The 13,488-nt window shown below is 41.8% G+C and overlaps 1 protein-coding gene across 1 annotated transcript in view; it reads left to right on the top strand.

Annotated features, from left to right (window-relative positions):
- The window catches only part of Spag17 (sperm associated antigen 17), a 206,915-nt gene that overhangs the window by 108,659 nt on the left and 84,768 nt on the right, over window positions 1–13,488 (top strand). The window contains exons 16-18 of the mRNA XM_052178557.1: window positions 5,304–5,365; window positions 6,198–6,311; window positions 9,257–9,411. Of these exons, the coding sequence (XP_052034517.1) occupies window positions 5,304–5,365; window positions 6,198–6,311; window positions 9,257–9,411 (331 nt within the window). The remainder of the gene's footprint in view (window positions 1–5,303; window positions 5,366–6,197; window positions 6,312–9,256; window positions 9,412–13,488) is intronic.

The following is a 13,488-nucleotide window of genomic DNA, read 5'->3' as shown; positions in this document are numbered from 1 at the left end:
AGAATAGTCAGTGCTCTTAATGGCTGAGCCATCTCTCCAGCCCCCCCCCCCAATCTCTTTTAAAATGGTTCATTGGCCCAGCTGAGAACACATAGCTCTAAGCAAATAATTCTATTAAATATGGCAGACTGAAGTGAATCTGGCCTACAGTACCTTCTCTCCACTTCTGCTGTCCTAGATCACTGTGTCTTGTATTCAGAGAAGTGTGGCATGCTACATAGAGATCATATCCATGCCCAGGGTAGCTAGCTATCAGGGTTAGGGAAAGAACCAGAAGGGAAAAAAATAATTAATGAGTTAATTAATTTAAATTTTAAATGAATTAAATGTTTTTAGTATAATCTTTGCATTAGGATTTTTTTATTTGATATATTTTTTATTTATATTTCAAATGATTTCCCCTTTTCTGGCTCCCCACTCCCTGAAAGTCCCATAATCCCTCTTCCCTCCCCCTGTTCCCCCATCCACCCCTTTCCACTTTCCTGTTTTGGTATTACCCTATACTGCTGCACTGAGCCTTTCCAGAACCAGGGGCTACTCCTCAGTTCTTCTTGGACATCATTTGATATGTGGATTATGTCTTGGATATTCCAAGTTTCTAGGCTAATATCCACTTATCAGTGAGTGCATACCATGATTGATCTTTTGAGACTGGGTTACCTCACTTAGTAGGATGTTCTCCAGCTCCAACCATTTGTCTAAGAATTTCATGAATTCATTGTTTCTAATGGCTAAATAGTACTCCATTGTGTATATATACCACATTTTTGTATCCATTCCTCCATTGAGGTACACCTGGGTTCTTTCCAGCTTCTGGCTATTATAAATAGGGCTGCTATGAACATAGTGGAGTATGTATCCTTATTACATGCTGGGGAATCCTCTGGGTATATGCCCAGAAGTGGTATAGCAGGGTCCTCTGGAAGTTTTCTGAGGAACCGCCAGACTGATTTCCAGAGTGGTTGTACCAGTTTGCATTCCCACCAGCAGTGGAGAAATGTTCCTCTTTCTTCACATCCTCGCCAACACCTCCAGTCTCCTGAGTTTTTAATCTTCGCCATTCTGACAGAATTGATCCATCCTTATCTCCTTGTACGAAGCTCAACTCCAAATGGATCAAGGATCTCCACATAAAACCAGACACACTAAAGCTAATAGAAAAGAAACTGGGGAAGACCCTTGAGGACATTGGTACAGGGGGAAAGTTCCTGAACAGAACACCAATAGCTTATGCTCTAAGATCAAGAATTGACAAATGGGACCTCATAAAATTACAAAGTTTCTGTAAGGCAAAGGACACCATCAAAAGCACAAATCGGCAACCAACAAATTGTGAAAAAATCTTCACCAACCCTACATTCAGATAGAGGGATAATATCCAATATATACAAAGAACTCAAGAAGTTAGACCTCAGAAAACCAAATAACCCTATTAAAAAATGGGGTACAAAGCTATACAAAGAATTTTCACCTGAAGAATTTCGGATGGCTGAGAAACATCTTAAAAAAATGCTCAACATCATTAGTCATTAGGGAAATGCAAATCAAAACAACCCTGAAATGAATTAAACTTAATTTAATTAATTAATACAATGAATGTAATTACAATATTCACCATCAGTAGTACTTCATGGGTCTCAGAGCCCCTACTACCTTCAAACACCTCTGGTACCACACTCCTTATCCTGAAACCTCTGCGTATTTGTTCCTTTCTTCCACATTCTGTTCTGTGTCCAAGAGATGTCACAACTGAACTACAAACTGAACTATGCCAAACCCTCAAACACAGACTATTATAACAAAAATTATTCCAGAAAAAATAGAAGATACAATATGTTTTCTTAGTAATTTTGTAAGATTATCATAAACATTATAATAAATTTTACCAAGATGGTCAGAAAAGGAAAAAGCTCAGTAATGAGCATAGATATAAAATTCTGGGGTAAAATATGAAAAAGTCTATCAAGAAGACCCAAACATTAATAACATCTCCCAACAAAATTACATTTTAAGATCAGGAGGAAAATGCATACACTGTAAAATATATGATTTGTTAATTAACGTATTAGTGAAGAAAGTAGATAAGCAAGATGCTATCACCTCAGTTCAACAGAGGAGAAAGCCAAAGCAAATAGGTTTAAATTGCTTGTTCCACCAGAAACAGATAGGAAACAGGACAGCAGTGCCCTCTACCTCACCTCAGAACAAGGCTCCCTAGGTCCCAGAAACTCCTCATGATGTGATGCTGCCTAATAGTTTGGCCATGTCCCAAATTTCTTTTGCTTGCTGATACTTATTCCTTATCCTGTTTTCATTGCCTGTTTCTTCCTTCCCAACAGTAGATTACTTCTATGTCCTAAGTATGATTACCTGGTAGCCACAACACACACACACGCGCGCGCGCGCGCACACACACACACACACACACACACACACACACGTGTGTAGAGCTGTTGGGAGAGATAGAGAGAACCAGAATAAGTTAACCCTGTTTGTTAGGACATCATACGACCTGGATGTGAACAAATACATGATAGAAGTCACTTTGTGTTAAAATGCAATCAGAGTCAACTGGAGAAGCAGGAAGACAGAGGTGTTTGTTTAGCTCTGTTTTGTTTTTCTGCAGGCAGCTCTCCAGTAGAGCTTTCTTTCCTCAGGCAACTTTTGCCACCTGGTGGTCAAACCACTCACATGGTGCTCTGGAGCCCATGGAGAGTGAACGACTCTACCACTACCAATCCTCAGGCTGAACTATGATGTACAAAGTCAGTCCTGAGAACCCAGCAATTTTGAGGGCAGATCCCTAGCCCTACAGGCGTCCTGGACCTCATGGACTCAGGGGCACTTGAACCTGCGCAGAGGAGGTGGCCAACCTTGTCTTCTGGGACTGTTCCCCTAAGAGGATGATGATGTTGCCTGAGCTTCCATTTCCTCCTAACTCTAGATCATACTTCAAAAGCGACCATTCTAATTCCATTTAGATGAAGCAGAAATCATGTCTGTGTTTCCCCCACACAACCACTTTGGCATCACATGCATTGATATGCCTGTTTCTGGACATGAAGGGTTGAATATTTGTGTTTCTCCTAACCAAACCCTGAGTTTCCATCTGAGACTGTTTTTGAACTTGACAGGGCCCACTGGATATTTATGAAAAACCTGAGAGTTGATAACCGTGAGGCTGTAGGTTTAGATGTGCCCTTTATGCTTGTTGGGTGTTTTTTTAATAAAGTAAGCGCTTTGCAGAGGGATCTTGTTATCTCTAAAGTAAAACAGATTAGGAAAGCTGTTTTTCAAAGGGAAAGGAAAGCGTCCATTTCCAGATGTGTCAAAGACTACTGAATCACACTGTCAAAGGATTATGTGGTTGAAATCAGGAATCAGACAAGAGAGAAATAAATGGCTTCTATTCTACTGTGAAATCAAGAGTTCAGCTTAGTATTAAAATGTTCTTTCCTTTGACAAAATCACTGGTGAAGAAGTTTTGAACGTACTTTCTAAAAAGTTGGTTTTATTCCTGGATATTTAGACCCAAAAGGGAGTATCAAATCTCCTGGAAATCTGGCAGGCCATAGGATGGAAGAATTTTTATTCTACGGATTTCATATCAATTGCTCCAAAGACTCAGGGGACATCGTTGGCCTAAGCTCTGTCTTCAGAGAATATGTTTATACACATGCTGAACTAAATTGGCTTTAACATTTTCCAATAAATCTAGATAGAACATTCATTCTGTCACCTGCAGCAACCAAGGGACAAGAGGAAACTAGGACCAAAGATGTACATACATGTGCTCCTGGGAGAGAAAAGCATTAGCTTGTCCTTGGTAGATGCTGATACCTTACCACTCTAGAATCCCGTGTATGGGTGGATCTCTGCAGCAAAATGAAAATGCAGGTCTAATTCTCACAGTCAGAATAGCCTTTCACATAGATTTGCTTCCACATTTCTATTTTCTACATGACTCTGCCATCCCTTCTAATGTCACATGCCACATAGATTCACCCCATTCCATCAGAAGCGGGGAAAGCACTGAATACACACCAGGCGCTGGACACACAGCAGGCACTAAGGGCACAGTCTTCTCCAGCAATAGTGATTTGAGGCAGAGGGGCAGACTGTGAACAAATAGAATCCCACTCCAGCAACGCCATGATTTACAGTGTAGCATAGCAAGAGGTTCTCGGGAAAGTGGCCAGAGCATGAAATAGGTGAAGAGCTTAGAGGAAAACATGGCAGACAGGGGGGAAGAACTGCCCCCCCCACACACACACAAGCTGTCCAGTCGATCTGAAGTGGGAAACACAAGGGCTGCGGGACTGGGAGGAGCAGTGTTTTACACACAATTTTGTAAAATGGAATTTGCAATTATTCTCAAGCAGATAAGAAGCCAGGCTGGCTCAACCACCTAGCAACCCCAAAGTATGCTCCCACAAGGCTTTCCCTCTGAAGCACACTCCATTTGTTTCACTAGATGTGGGGGACATTACAGTAGGTATTTCCTCAGCATTTCTCTGTGGTGTCATTTATCCTGGTGCACTTCATGAGGTGAAAATCACTAGCATAGACCTGTTCCTTTGTCATCCATTCAGATGGCTGCTGCTTCCTAGCCAAGGATGCTATCACTCTTGTTCATGGGAGAGCTGATAGGCCTCACTCATGTTGGCCCATGGCAGGGTACATGGGAATCCAAGTACCCACTCGTTTACCCATTTAACCGATGCCATTCCTTCTAAACTCCACCTGCCAACTGCACAGGCTCCTTAAATAGTATGTTAATGATGAGTGGTCGGAAGATCTCAACAGAAAGGTAGGCTGCTGTCACTCCAACAGGTGAATTCACTGCTTGTTCCTCCTGTGTACATGACCTCACCCTTCTGTCGTCTACCAGGCAAGACTCCTGGAAATCTGCAAAGGTTTTGTGAGGGTCACCAGAGGGAAGTGAGTGAGAGCAGTGAGTCAGTGATGTAGCTTAGCCAGGAAACATTTGTAGTTCCTGAAGGTAAAGACTGCCCTGCAAGAAGTGAGGAGTATACAGTCCGAAGGAAGAATGGCTGGCGTGATTTAGTGCACACCAGATTAGACGCCAGGGTCTTTTCAAAGACTCTAGGATACATTCTAGGTAAGCATTGACTTAGAATTATCGACAGAAACACCTTTTTGGAGGCAGGAAACCTGCCTTGCAGGAATTACCTTTTCAGCACAGAAACATAGATCATATGGGCAACCAAAAAGACACAGCGCCGGCCAGAGGCAAGAACAAAGCCCAAACACAACTGCTTGTTGCTGTCTTTGATTTACAGAGCAGACCATGGACACTGAGATCAAAGATGAAGCAGCCCCAAAGGATGATTCTCTTGAAAAAGTAAGGAATTATTTTCCTTAAAGTGTAGATGACGAGAAGTAAGATGATCTGAGAAAACCCCTGACCAAATTGGGAGAGAGAGAGAGAGAGAGAGAGAGAGAGAGAGAGAGAGAGAGAGAGAGAGAGAGAGAGAGAGAGAGAGAGGAGAGAGAGAGAGAGAGAGAGAGAAGAAAGAGAAGAGAGAGAAAGAGAGAGAAGAGAGAGAGAGAGAGAGAGAGAGAGAGAGAGAGAGAAGAAAGAGAAGAGAGAGAAAGAGAGATTTGTAAAAGGAAAATGTTGATGCCAGGGAGAGGGGTGTTATTTAGACATCCCATCCCAACTCCATCTGGAGTGAAAAGGGTTAAATTTACTAGCTTCTCTAACTGAAGTAAAACTTCCCATCTCCCTGCCCCTCTCTAGACAGTGCGGCTTGGCAACCTCACAAACACCTGCTGACCATACAGCCCATGTAGAGCTAACACTGTCTTGAAGTGAGCTCAGAAAACCTGCCTATAATTGCTAACAGGACTCCGAAGAGTATAACCTAACAATAAAAATATTTAGGTTATGTTGCACATTTGAAAAAAAAAAAAGAGTCAAAGGCGTACTTCTTCTTGGCTGCAGCCCTCCTAAAATGTTGCCATATGGCTCTATACATATGCAGATTCCCACAATTAAACGGGGCGCATGGGGATGAGTCCACAGAGTCTAACAGGGCTCCATTAGGACTCACACAGATCAGAGCTGAAAGTGTGTTTCTGTGACTTCTTTCTTTTCTTCCTTCCTTTCTTTTTTTCTTCCTTTCTTTCTAAATTTCTAAATTTTAAAATTTCTTTCTAAATTCCTTTCAAAGAAACCCAAGAAGATGATGGTGGAAGCCGACATAGAGGACATTAAAAAAACACAACAGCGCAGCTTAATGGACTGGAGCTTTACTGAACATTTTCAGCCGAAAGTCCTGCTTCAGGTATTTATGGGCTGTGATTCTCCAGGAGAGGCATGGGGATAGTTTTGGAGAGGTGAGCTGGAACCGTGAATAGTTCACTTCTGGGTCACTCTCTCAGCTCCAGCCCAACTCAGTACTCATGTTGACTTCAGCTACAAAATGAGTTTGGTTCCCACACTGAGCCATGCATTCCCAGGAAATCTTCCAAATGGTTGGAAATACTTCTGCTTCCATAGAGACTGCTACATGTCTGTACTAGGAAGCAATACCATGCCCCCTCCCACACACCCCCAATCCTCTTCTACTTAGACTTCTTTGTGCTTCATAGTGCTTTCTGTTTTGATGAGCTGGTCAGTGGTAGCTGTGATAGCTGACTAACTGTACTAAGTGCTCTGCGCTAGGCATATATCATAGCTGGTACATATATTAAGTGCATTCCTAGGAATAAGCCCATGGCATAGAATTGTTAAGTCATAGATACCAAGGCACCTTGACCCAAAGTCTGCTGCTAAGTGAGAAACAGGAAGAAAACAACTAAGAAAGGAAATGTGCTCTGTCCAAACATGTTTTTAACTGCTATAAAAAAAAATTAGTAAGAATCCAGAAATGAAAACATGCTCTTTTCGATTTTGCAAAACCTATTTGAAATGATTTATCTTTCTAATTTGAATCTCATTTTGATCAGATTTTACATCCCCATATGTTTAAAGCCAAAAGAATCTACAGGGCCATGTTATGGAAAAAAAATAGCAACTTCTGAACCTCATCAATGGTAAAGAAAAATGGTCCTCCGCATAAAAGAAATTCAGTAAGAAAGAAGACAGAGTCACAGGGCACTCCACATGTAGCCACAGGAGCAAAGCACACTAGATTCCAAAGACTTGGCATGAAATAATGATATATCTTGTTCATAATTTTTATATTCACTATACGTTGAAATGATAGCATTTCATATATTGAATGCAACAAATAATAGATTTTACCTATCTCACTTTTTAAAATGTAGCAACTATAAAATTTAGAATTACATGTGTGGCCTACATTTGTGACTCATGTTTGAGATTTAGACTTTTACACAATTTCCATTTTCTCCCCAGTGTGCCTCTCCCTCAGTAGGAGCTAGAGTCCTCTGATCTTTATGCCCTTGGCTCACCTTCTATAGGTTGCCACCTGCTTTTCTGCTACAGTAGGGCACAGACAGTCACCTTGTAAACTAGACTGACAAGGGTACCCATGAGGTCTAACCATGTCCGTTTTAATTTACCCTATCCTCACCTTGCGTGGGAATGTCCTAACTATCAGACTGCCTTGGTTTTCACTCTGGCCCATTCTCTATAATTGAAATATTTCACTCACTTGATTGGAACTCGGGATGAGCAAACCTTACTCCAGTTACTGAAGAAAGTTTTGTCCCTTGCATTCATTTGCGTGTTCCTAGAACCGTGCCTGACACTTAATTCTCTTCCTGCTGATCATTTCTTGCTGTGGTGATAGTTGTCAGTTTTCGGTTCTGGCGATCAAGCCCATGCCCTTGCTTACATCAGGCAAACACATCGCACTGAGTTACAGCACCATCACCGGTCACTCTTCCTGAACCACAGGAGAGCAACAATGACATGCGAAGGGCAAACACCAGTTGATAAAAAGGAAGGATAATGCAAACACTTCAAATGCTAAGAGGCAATCACTGCTGTGGAAATGTCACCACTACATTCCCTAACAGTCAAAGATGGCAGAGACCCTAATAATAATAAATTTATTATTTCCAATCTATCACTAGTATAGAAATGAAGGCAAAACTGAAACGACCCTTTCCGGGCGATGCTTGCCATTCCGTGAGATTTTCCCCAGGGCAGGCACACAGAGCTGCATATGGTAAATCGGCACCGAGAACACAAAACCCCCTTGTTGTCTGCTTCCTTCTCCTGTAGACACCTTCCTTCTTGTTGACTGACACTGAGAAGGGAACAGTGCGAGCAGCAATGCCTTGGTGCCCTCTGCTGGAGGCTCCCGCAGCAGTGCAGGCTGCGGGTGGTATATTTCATAACAGGGCAGAGGTAGAGGGCGAATAGCGACTGTGGCATCTTTCAGAAAGACCACGGACCTCACTTCATTAGAACCGTGCAGTTTACACAGAGGATGCAGTGTGTGAGAGTGAGAGAGAGGTCGGAGCTGGAAGACAGCTGGCTTGAACTCCAGCACCAGAGCCTACAAACCCTCTTCTTGGCAGCTCCTTTATCAGCTGGCAAATGAGACCTGACATTTAGGAAAAGAAAAAAATGTTAGCTATGGTCTTAGTCTACTCAGGCTTCCATAACAAAATACGTCAGGCTGGGCAGCTTAAACAGTAGAAGGGTGTCAGAGCTTAAGAAGTGTGAGAACAAAATTCAGGTGCGAGTATGGCTGGGTTCTGATGGGACTTGTTTCCTGCCTTGCACATGATGCTGCTTTGCTGTGTTTTCCATAGCAGGGGGAGGGAAACGAGAGAGCAAGCTCTCCAGGGTCCCAGATGATAAGGACACAATCCTAGTGTGAGATCCTCACACTCTTAACCTCCCCCAAGGTCCTCCAGTGTTAGCCACTAGGGGCTTAGGTGTCCAGTTTAGGAACTTGGAGCAGGTCAAGCTCATCCTAGTATATGATGCCCATTTTATCTGCAATATTTAGTAATGCTAAAACTAAGTTAACCTACATTGAGACAAAGAAAACTGTTAGATAAAGAACTGACTATTATTGACTAATACTTGTGGAGAGGGCTTAGCAAGTACCTCCACCCCTGAGGCCTACCTACTTTTATTTATTTTATGTTCTCGTTTTCTAGTAGTTAGAAAAGAATCCGCTGGGAACCCAGTTGCCCAACAATGCGGTGATGAAGTGGGGGAAAGCAGGGTTAGGGATGCTGCTGGAGCAATCGCCTCTTCTCCTGGAGGCAAAACAACAAAGCAATACAATTGTTCTACCTCCAGGTCCTTCAGGAGGCTCATCAGCAGTACCGCTGTGTTGACTCTTACTACCACACGCAGGACAACTCTCTGCTTCTGGTTTTTCATAATCCAATGAATCTACAGCGTCTGCATTGTGAATACTGGAATATTGCTCTTCACTCCAATGTTGGATTCAGGTGACTTAGATGATTCTGTTACTTAAGCAGTGCCTGAGTTAGCCATTTAGGTTCTGGTTCCCCAATCTGGTCTTTGTGGCTCAACTCACTGAAAGCATCTGTATCGTGCCACAGATTCAACTTAGCTCCGTAAATCAGTATGTACTGTGTGCTATGGTTGTACACTGTGCCTATGTATATAGGCATACTAAAGCATATGGAGTGAATGTCACTCTTGCCCACATAGAATCTAATAGAGATGCTGTTAAAGTAATTTCTGTTCATTTCAAACCATAATAAGATTGAGTCTGTGACGCTGAAGAGGTTACTACTAAACTCACTGATATTTGTTAATTCTATAATGGGTCTGAAAAAAGTTCTAGGGTACAGTAATTGAAGACTATCAAAATAAGTGGTCAAGTTCTCAGGAGGTCTAAGAGCCACTGAGTCTTTTTAATTCTCAGTAGTTATTTTTGTTTTGGTTTTGCTTTTCATTCATGTGTTCCCTTAGAATGTACCTCTCTTCTTACTAATAATAGCATATGCCTCTTTTTATTTCAATGCTGTCTAATGCATACTCAACATTTACTGTGTGTATGGCAATAGTATAACCCTCAGGAATACAAAAAGACAAGTGAAGTGGACCTGAGGAATAAACTGGGGAGCCGATGGCCATTAACACGTTCATGTGAAGGTTATAAGATGATTTAAGGTGTGTAGTAGGTGTATTTGAACTGTTTGTCTGTATTTCTTTTTTTTTATAATGTAATATTTTTATTGATTATTTGGGAATTTCTCATCATGCAACCCAATCACACTCACTTCCCCCTCCCCAGAAAAAAAAGAAGAAAGAAAAAAAGAAGAAAAGAAAAAAAGACAAGTCCAATTTGCATTGTCCATATATCCACTGAAACATAGTCAAATTCCTGGTGGCTGGCCCCCTAAAGTAAACTGAGTCCTTCTCCACCCACACCCCTGGCCAGAAACCATCTACTTGCTACAGTCATCAACCTTATCACAGTAGTTAAGAGTCCTCTTTGGTGCTTCTTCTTTAGGCTGCTATTTTGGGCAGAGTAGGGGTTGTCCCAGAAGCCTTCCATGTCCTCACTCAACTGTATCTGAGGTCATCCATACCAGTGCAAAAGTAGCTTCCCTGCCCTTTTCAGTCAGCAGGAGCCTGGATCCTGGTTGCTGGCAATAGTAGTTTGGACGCAAACACCCACCACATGGTCTCCATCAGCACCACATGCCAAGGACTTCTGCTTGGTCTCTGGTGGTTGCACAGGCCACTCTGGAGGTCATCACTGGCCCTGGCTGTAGTAGAACCATGGGCCCAAACATAGGCTTCTGCAGCAGTGCAGGCCACAGAGTGCAGACCATCGAGTGCAGACCACTGAGTGCAGACCACGGCCACCCACATAGCCCTCCACTTCATCACATCCCAGGACAGCAGTGCAAACCACTGATACCACCATGGGTTCCTCGAGAAGAATGGACCATGGAGGTCTTTTGAGGAAGCCCAATCCAGGAAATGAGTCATTCTTTATCTTAGACATCCTGCATTGCTCAGAGGCAGGCAGGGTGACTCTGGGGATGTGCAACTCATTCAGGGACTGAGTCTGCTGAAGCGCCACACTGCTGCACACCACCCTGATTCAAAAGATAAAACATGGAGATGAACAGGGAACATCCCCCATCCCCAGGTAGCTTATGAGAATTCTATAACCTGTAAATCAAAGCCAAGTAAGAATACTTAAGTGGAAAACAGCTAAGTCTTGCTAACTTCACAGCTATGGATAATCTAAGCAGTACACTAGCAAAGCAAAGAGACACAGTGCAGAGTCCTCTTGAGGAATGAGAGTCTTTTTCAACACTAGAAGAGCTACTGACAAAACTCAGCAGGCTCACTGCTTAAAAAATATGAAACTGCACATTGTAGTAACATTTTAAATCAAAGAGCATCTAGAAAAGAATATAAGAAATCAAACCCTTTTTCATAGCACCAATAAGAATAAAATAAATATAAATAAGGGGTGAAATATCTATTTACTGAAAAATAAAACCCAGATGAGTGAAAAGATATTCTATGGTGCTGGGCTGGGAGAACTAATTGTTAAAATGTCCGTGCTACCCAAAGTGATTTACAAATTTATTTTCATCCTACCAAAAATGATGATATTAGGTCTGAAGAGAGAATCCAGTGGTTAAAAGCACTTGTTGCCCTTGCAGAGAACTCAGGGTCAGTTCTCAGGACCCATAGTGTGGCTCACAACCATCAATCATTCTAGTTCCAGAGGATTCAACATCCTCTTCTGACCTCTGTGGGCTCCTGTATGCTGTGGTGCATATACTTACACTCAGGAACATACACACACAATTAAACATTTAAATATGAAAATACGATATCATTTTGTATAAAATAAATAAACCAAGCCTGAAATTTGTATAGGATGAATACTGTAATTGCCTATGTTTTCAGTACCTCTAAGGCAAATCCTTTATTCAGGTTTTCTAATTCTTTGTTAGATATGGGTAATTTACATTTTCCTTATGACTAATATATAACAGATTTAAGCTGAGTCTGTTCATGACAAATATTCATTTCTTAAAGGGATATAATAATGTCTGTCTTTAAAGTAATGAATTTGTGTATTCTCTCTCTCTCTCTCTCTCTCTCTCTCTCTCTCTCTCTCTCTCTCTCTCTCTCTCTCTCTCTCCTCTCTCTCCAAGCAAAGTGTATGTCTCCAAACTCATTTTTGAGTGCAAACTCAGATTCTGTGTGCTTAAATTCACCTTTCTTAGTTGAATGTAACTTTTAACAATGCAATAAAAGGCCCATATTGTCCTTCACTACACTAACAGGAAATTAGCTTATGTTAAAGAGGGGACACTTTCCCCTGTAGGAGAACTTCTGTCTTTGGACAGCACCTCAGGCACAGAGCAGCAGGATAAACCCCACCAGAAACAAAGGCTTCTAAGTTTTCCTGCCCATCCACCACTCTCACATTTTCTATGTCATTTTTCCTTCAAATAATAGCCTGAATTTTCATTCAAAAGTCTGACTCTTAAGGAATTCTAATATGAATAAATAACAATTTTAGGGATATTGAAAAGCAATCTATGTGCTTTTATTTCCAATGATGTGGTTTCATTCTTACTGCTTAAGTCTCCAAATATGTCTCTGTTTTAATATCAATCCCTTTCTTTTGCTAGATAGAGTTTTCTTAGTTCCCCCTCAGTATGTGCCTTTTGTGATATAATTCTATTTATATTCTTTTAGAAACTGTGCAAGCTCATTTAATCCATGTTTAATTACTTTATATGACATATGGAGTTACTAAACACCAATGCTATTTCATTAAAATACTAAAAATGCAAATGCAGTGCCTTCATACCTAACAAGCAGGAGTATTCTGTTGCTATGATGAAACACCACGACCTTATAAAATGCTTATAAAAGGAAGCATTTCATGGAGGCCTTGATTACAAAAGTCACCATACACTTGCACAGTCTCAACACTATTATTTATAAGTTCAAAGTCTCTTCTGAGATCGAGACAGTCTCTTGCCTATAACCCCTGTAAAAGCAAAAAGCATGCACACTCATCACGCAGTAGCACAGTGCATACATTACCATTCCAAAAGAGAGTCGAGGGAGCCGAGTCAGGAAATCCTGGACCAAAGACAGCAGGGCAAACTCCAATCCTGTATCTCTATAGCTGATGCAAAGGTATTTCTATCTGACCTAAAGATGTTTTTTGGTCCCTGCTTTGCTGACTGAAACACACTTCTCTCTTCTGGTCTGCAGCTCTCCTTGTCAGGTATCTATGGTTGTGGCACTTCCAACATCTTAGAGACTCCAAAGCAACCCAGGCCTCGCCTTCACAGCCTCACACAATGGCCTCGCTGAGCCTCCATGCAGGAACTCCCCTGCCACACACCTGGCCTCGGTGGCTTTCCTCAAACATGGTAGAAGATTGTCCAACTCCTTTTCCTTATCTTTCTTGATTCTAATTTCAGAACCACATGGACAAAGCTGCTAAGTTCTTCTGCTTGCTTGGGCTAAAACCTGGCCCCTCCTTGAATTATATCCACACA

The sequence above is a fragment of the Apodemus sylvaticus genome, chromosome 4 (genome assembly GCF_947179515.1).
Source record: "Apodemus sylvaticus chromosome 4, mApoSyl1.1, whole genome shotgun sequence".
NCBI classification, from domain to species: domain Eukaryota; kingdom Metazoa; phylum Chordata; class Mammalia; order Rodentia; family Muridae; genus Apodemus; species Apodemus sylvaticus.
Note: the sequence above shows the minus strand (reverse complement) of the source record. Positions and strands in the feature narration are given on the sequence as shown.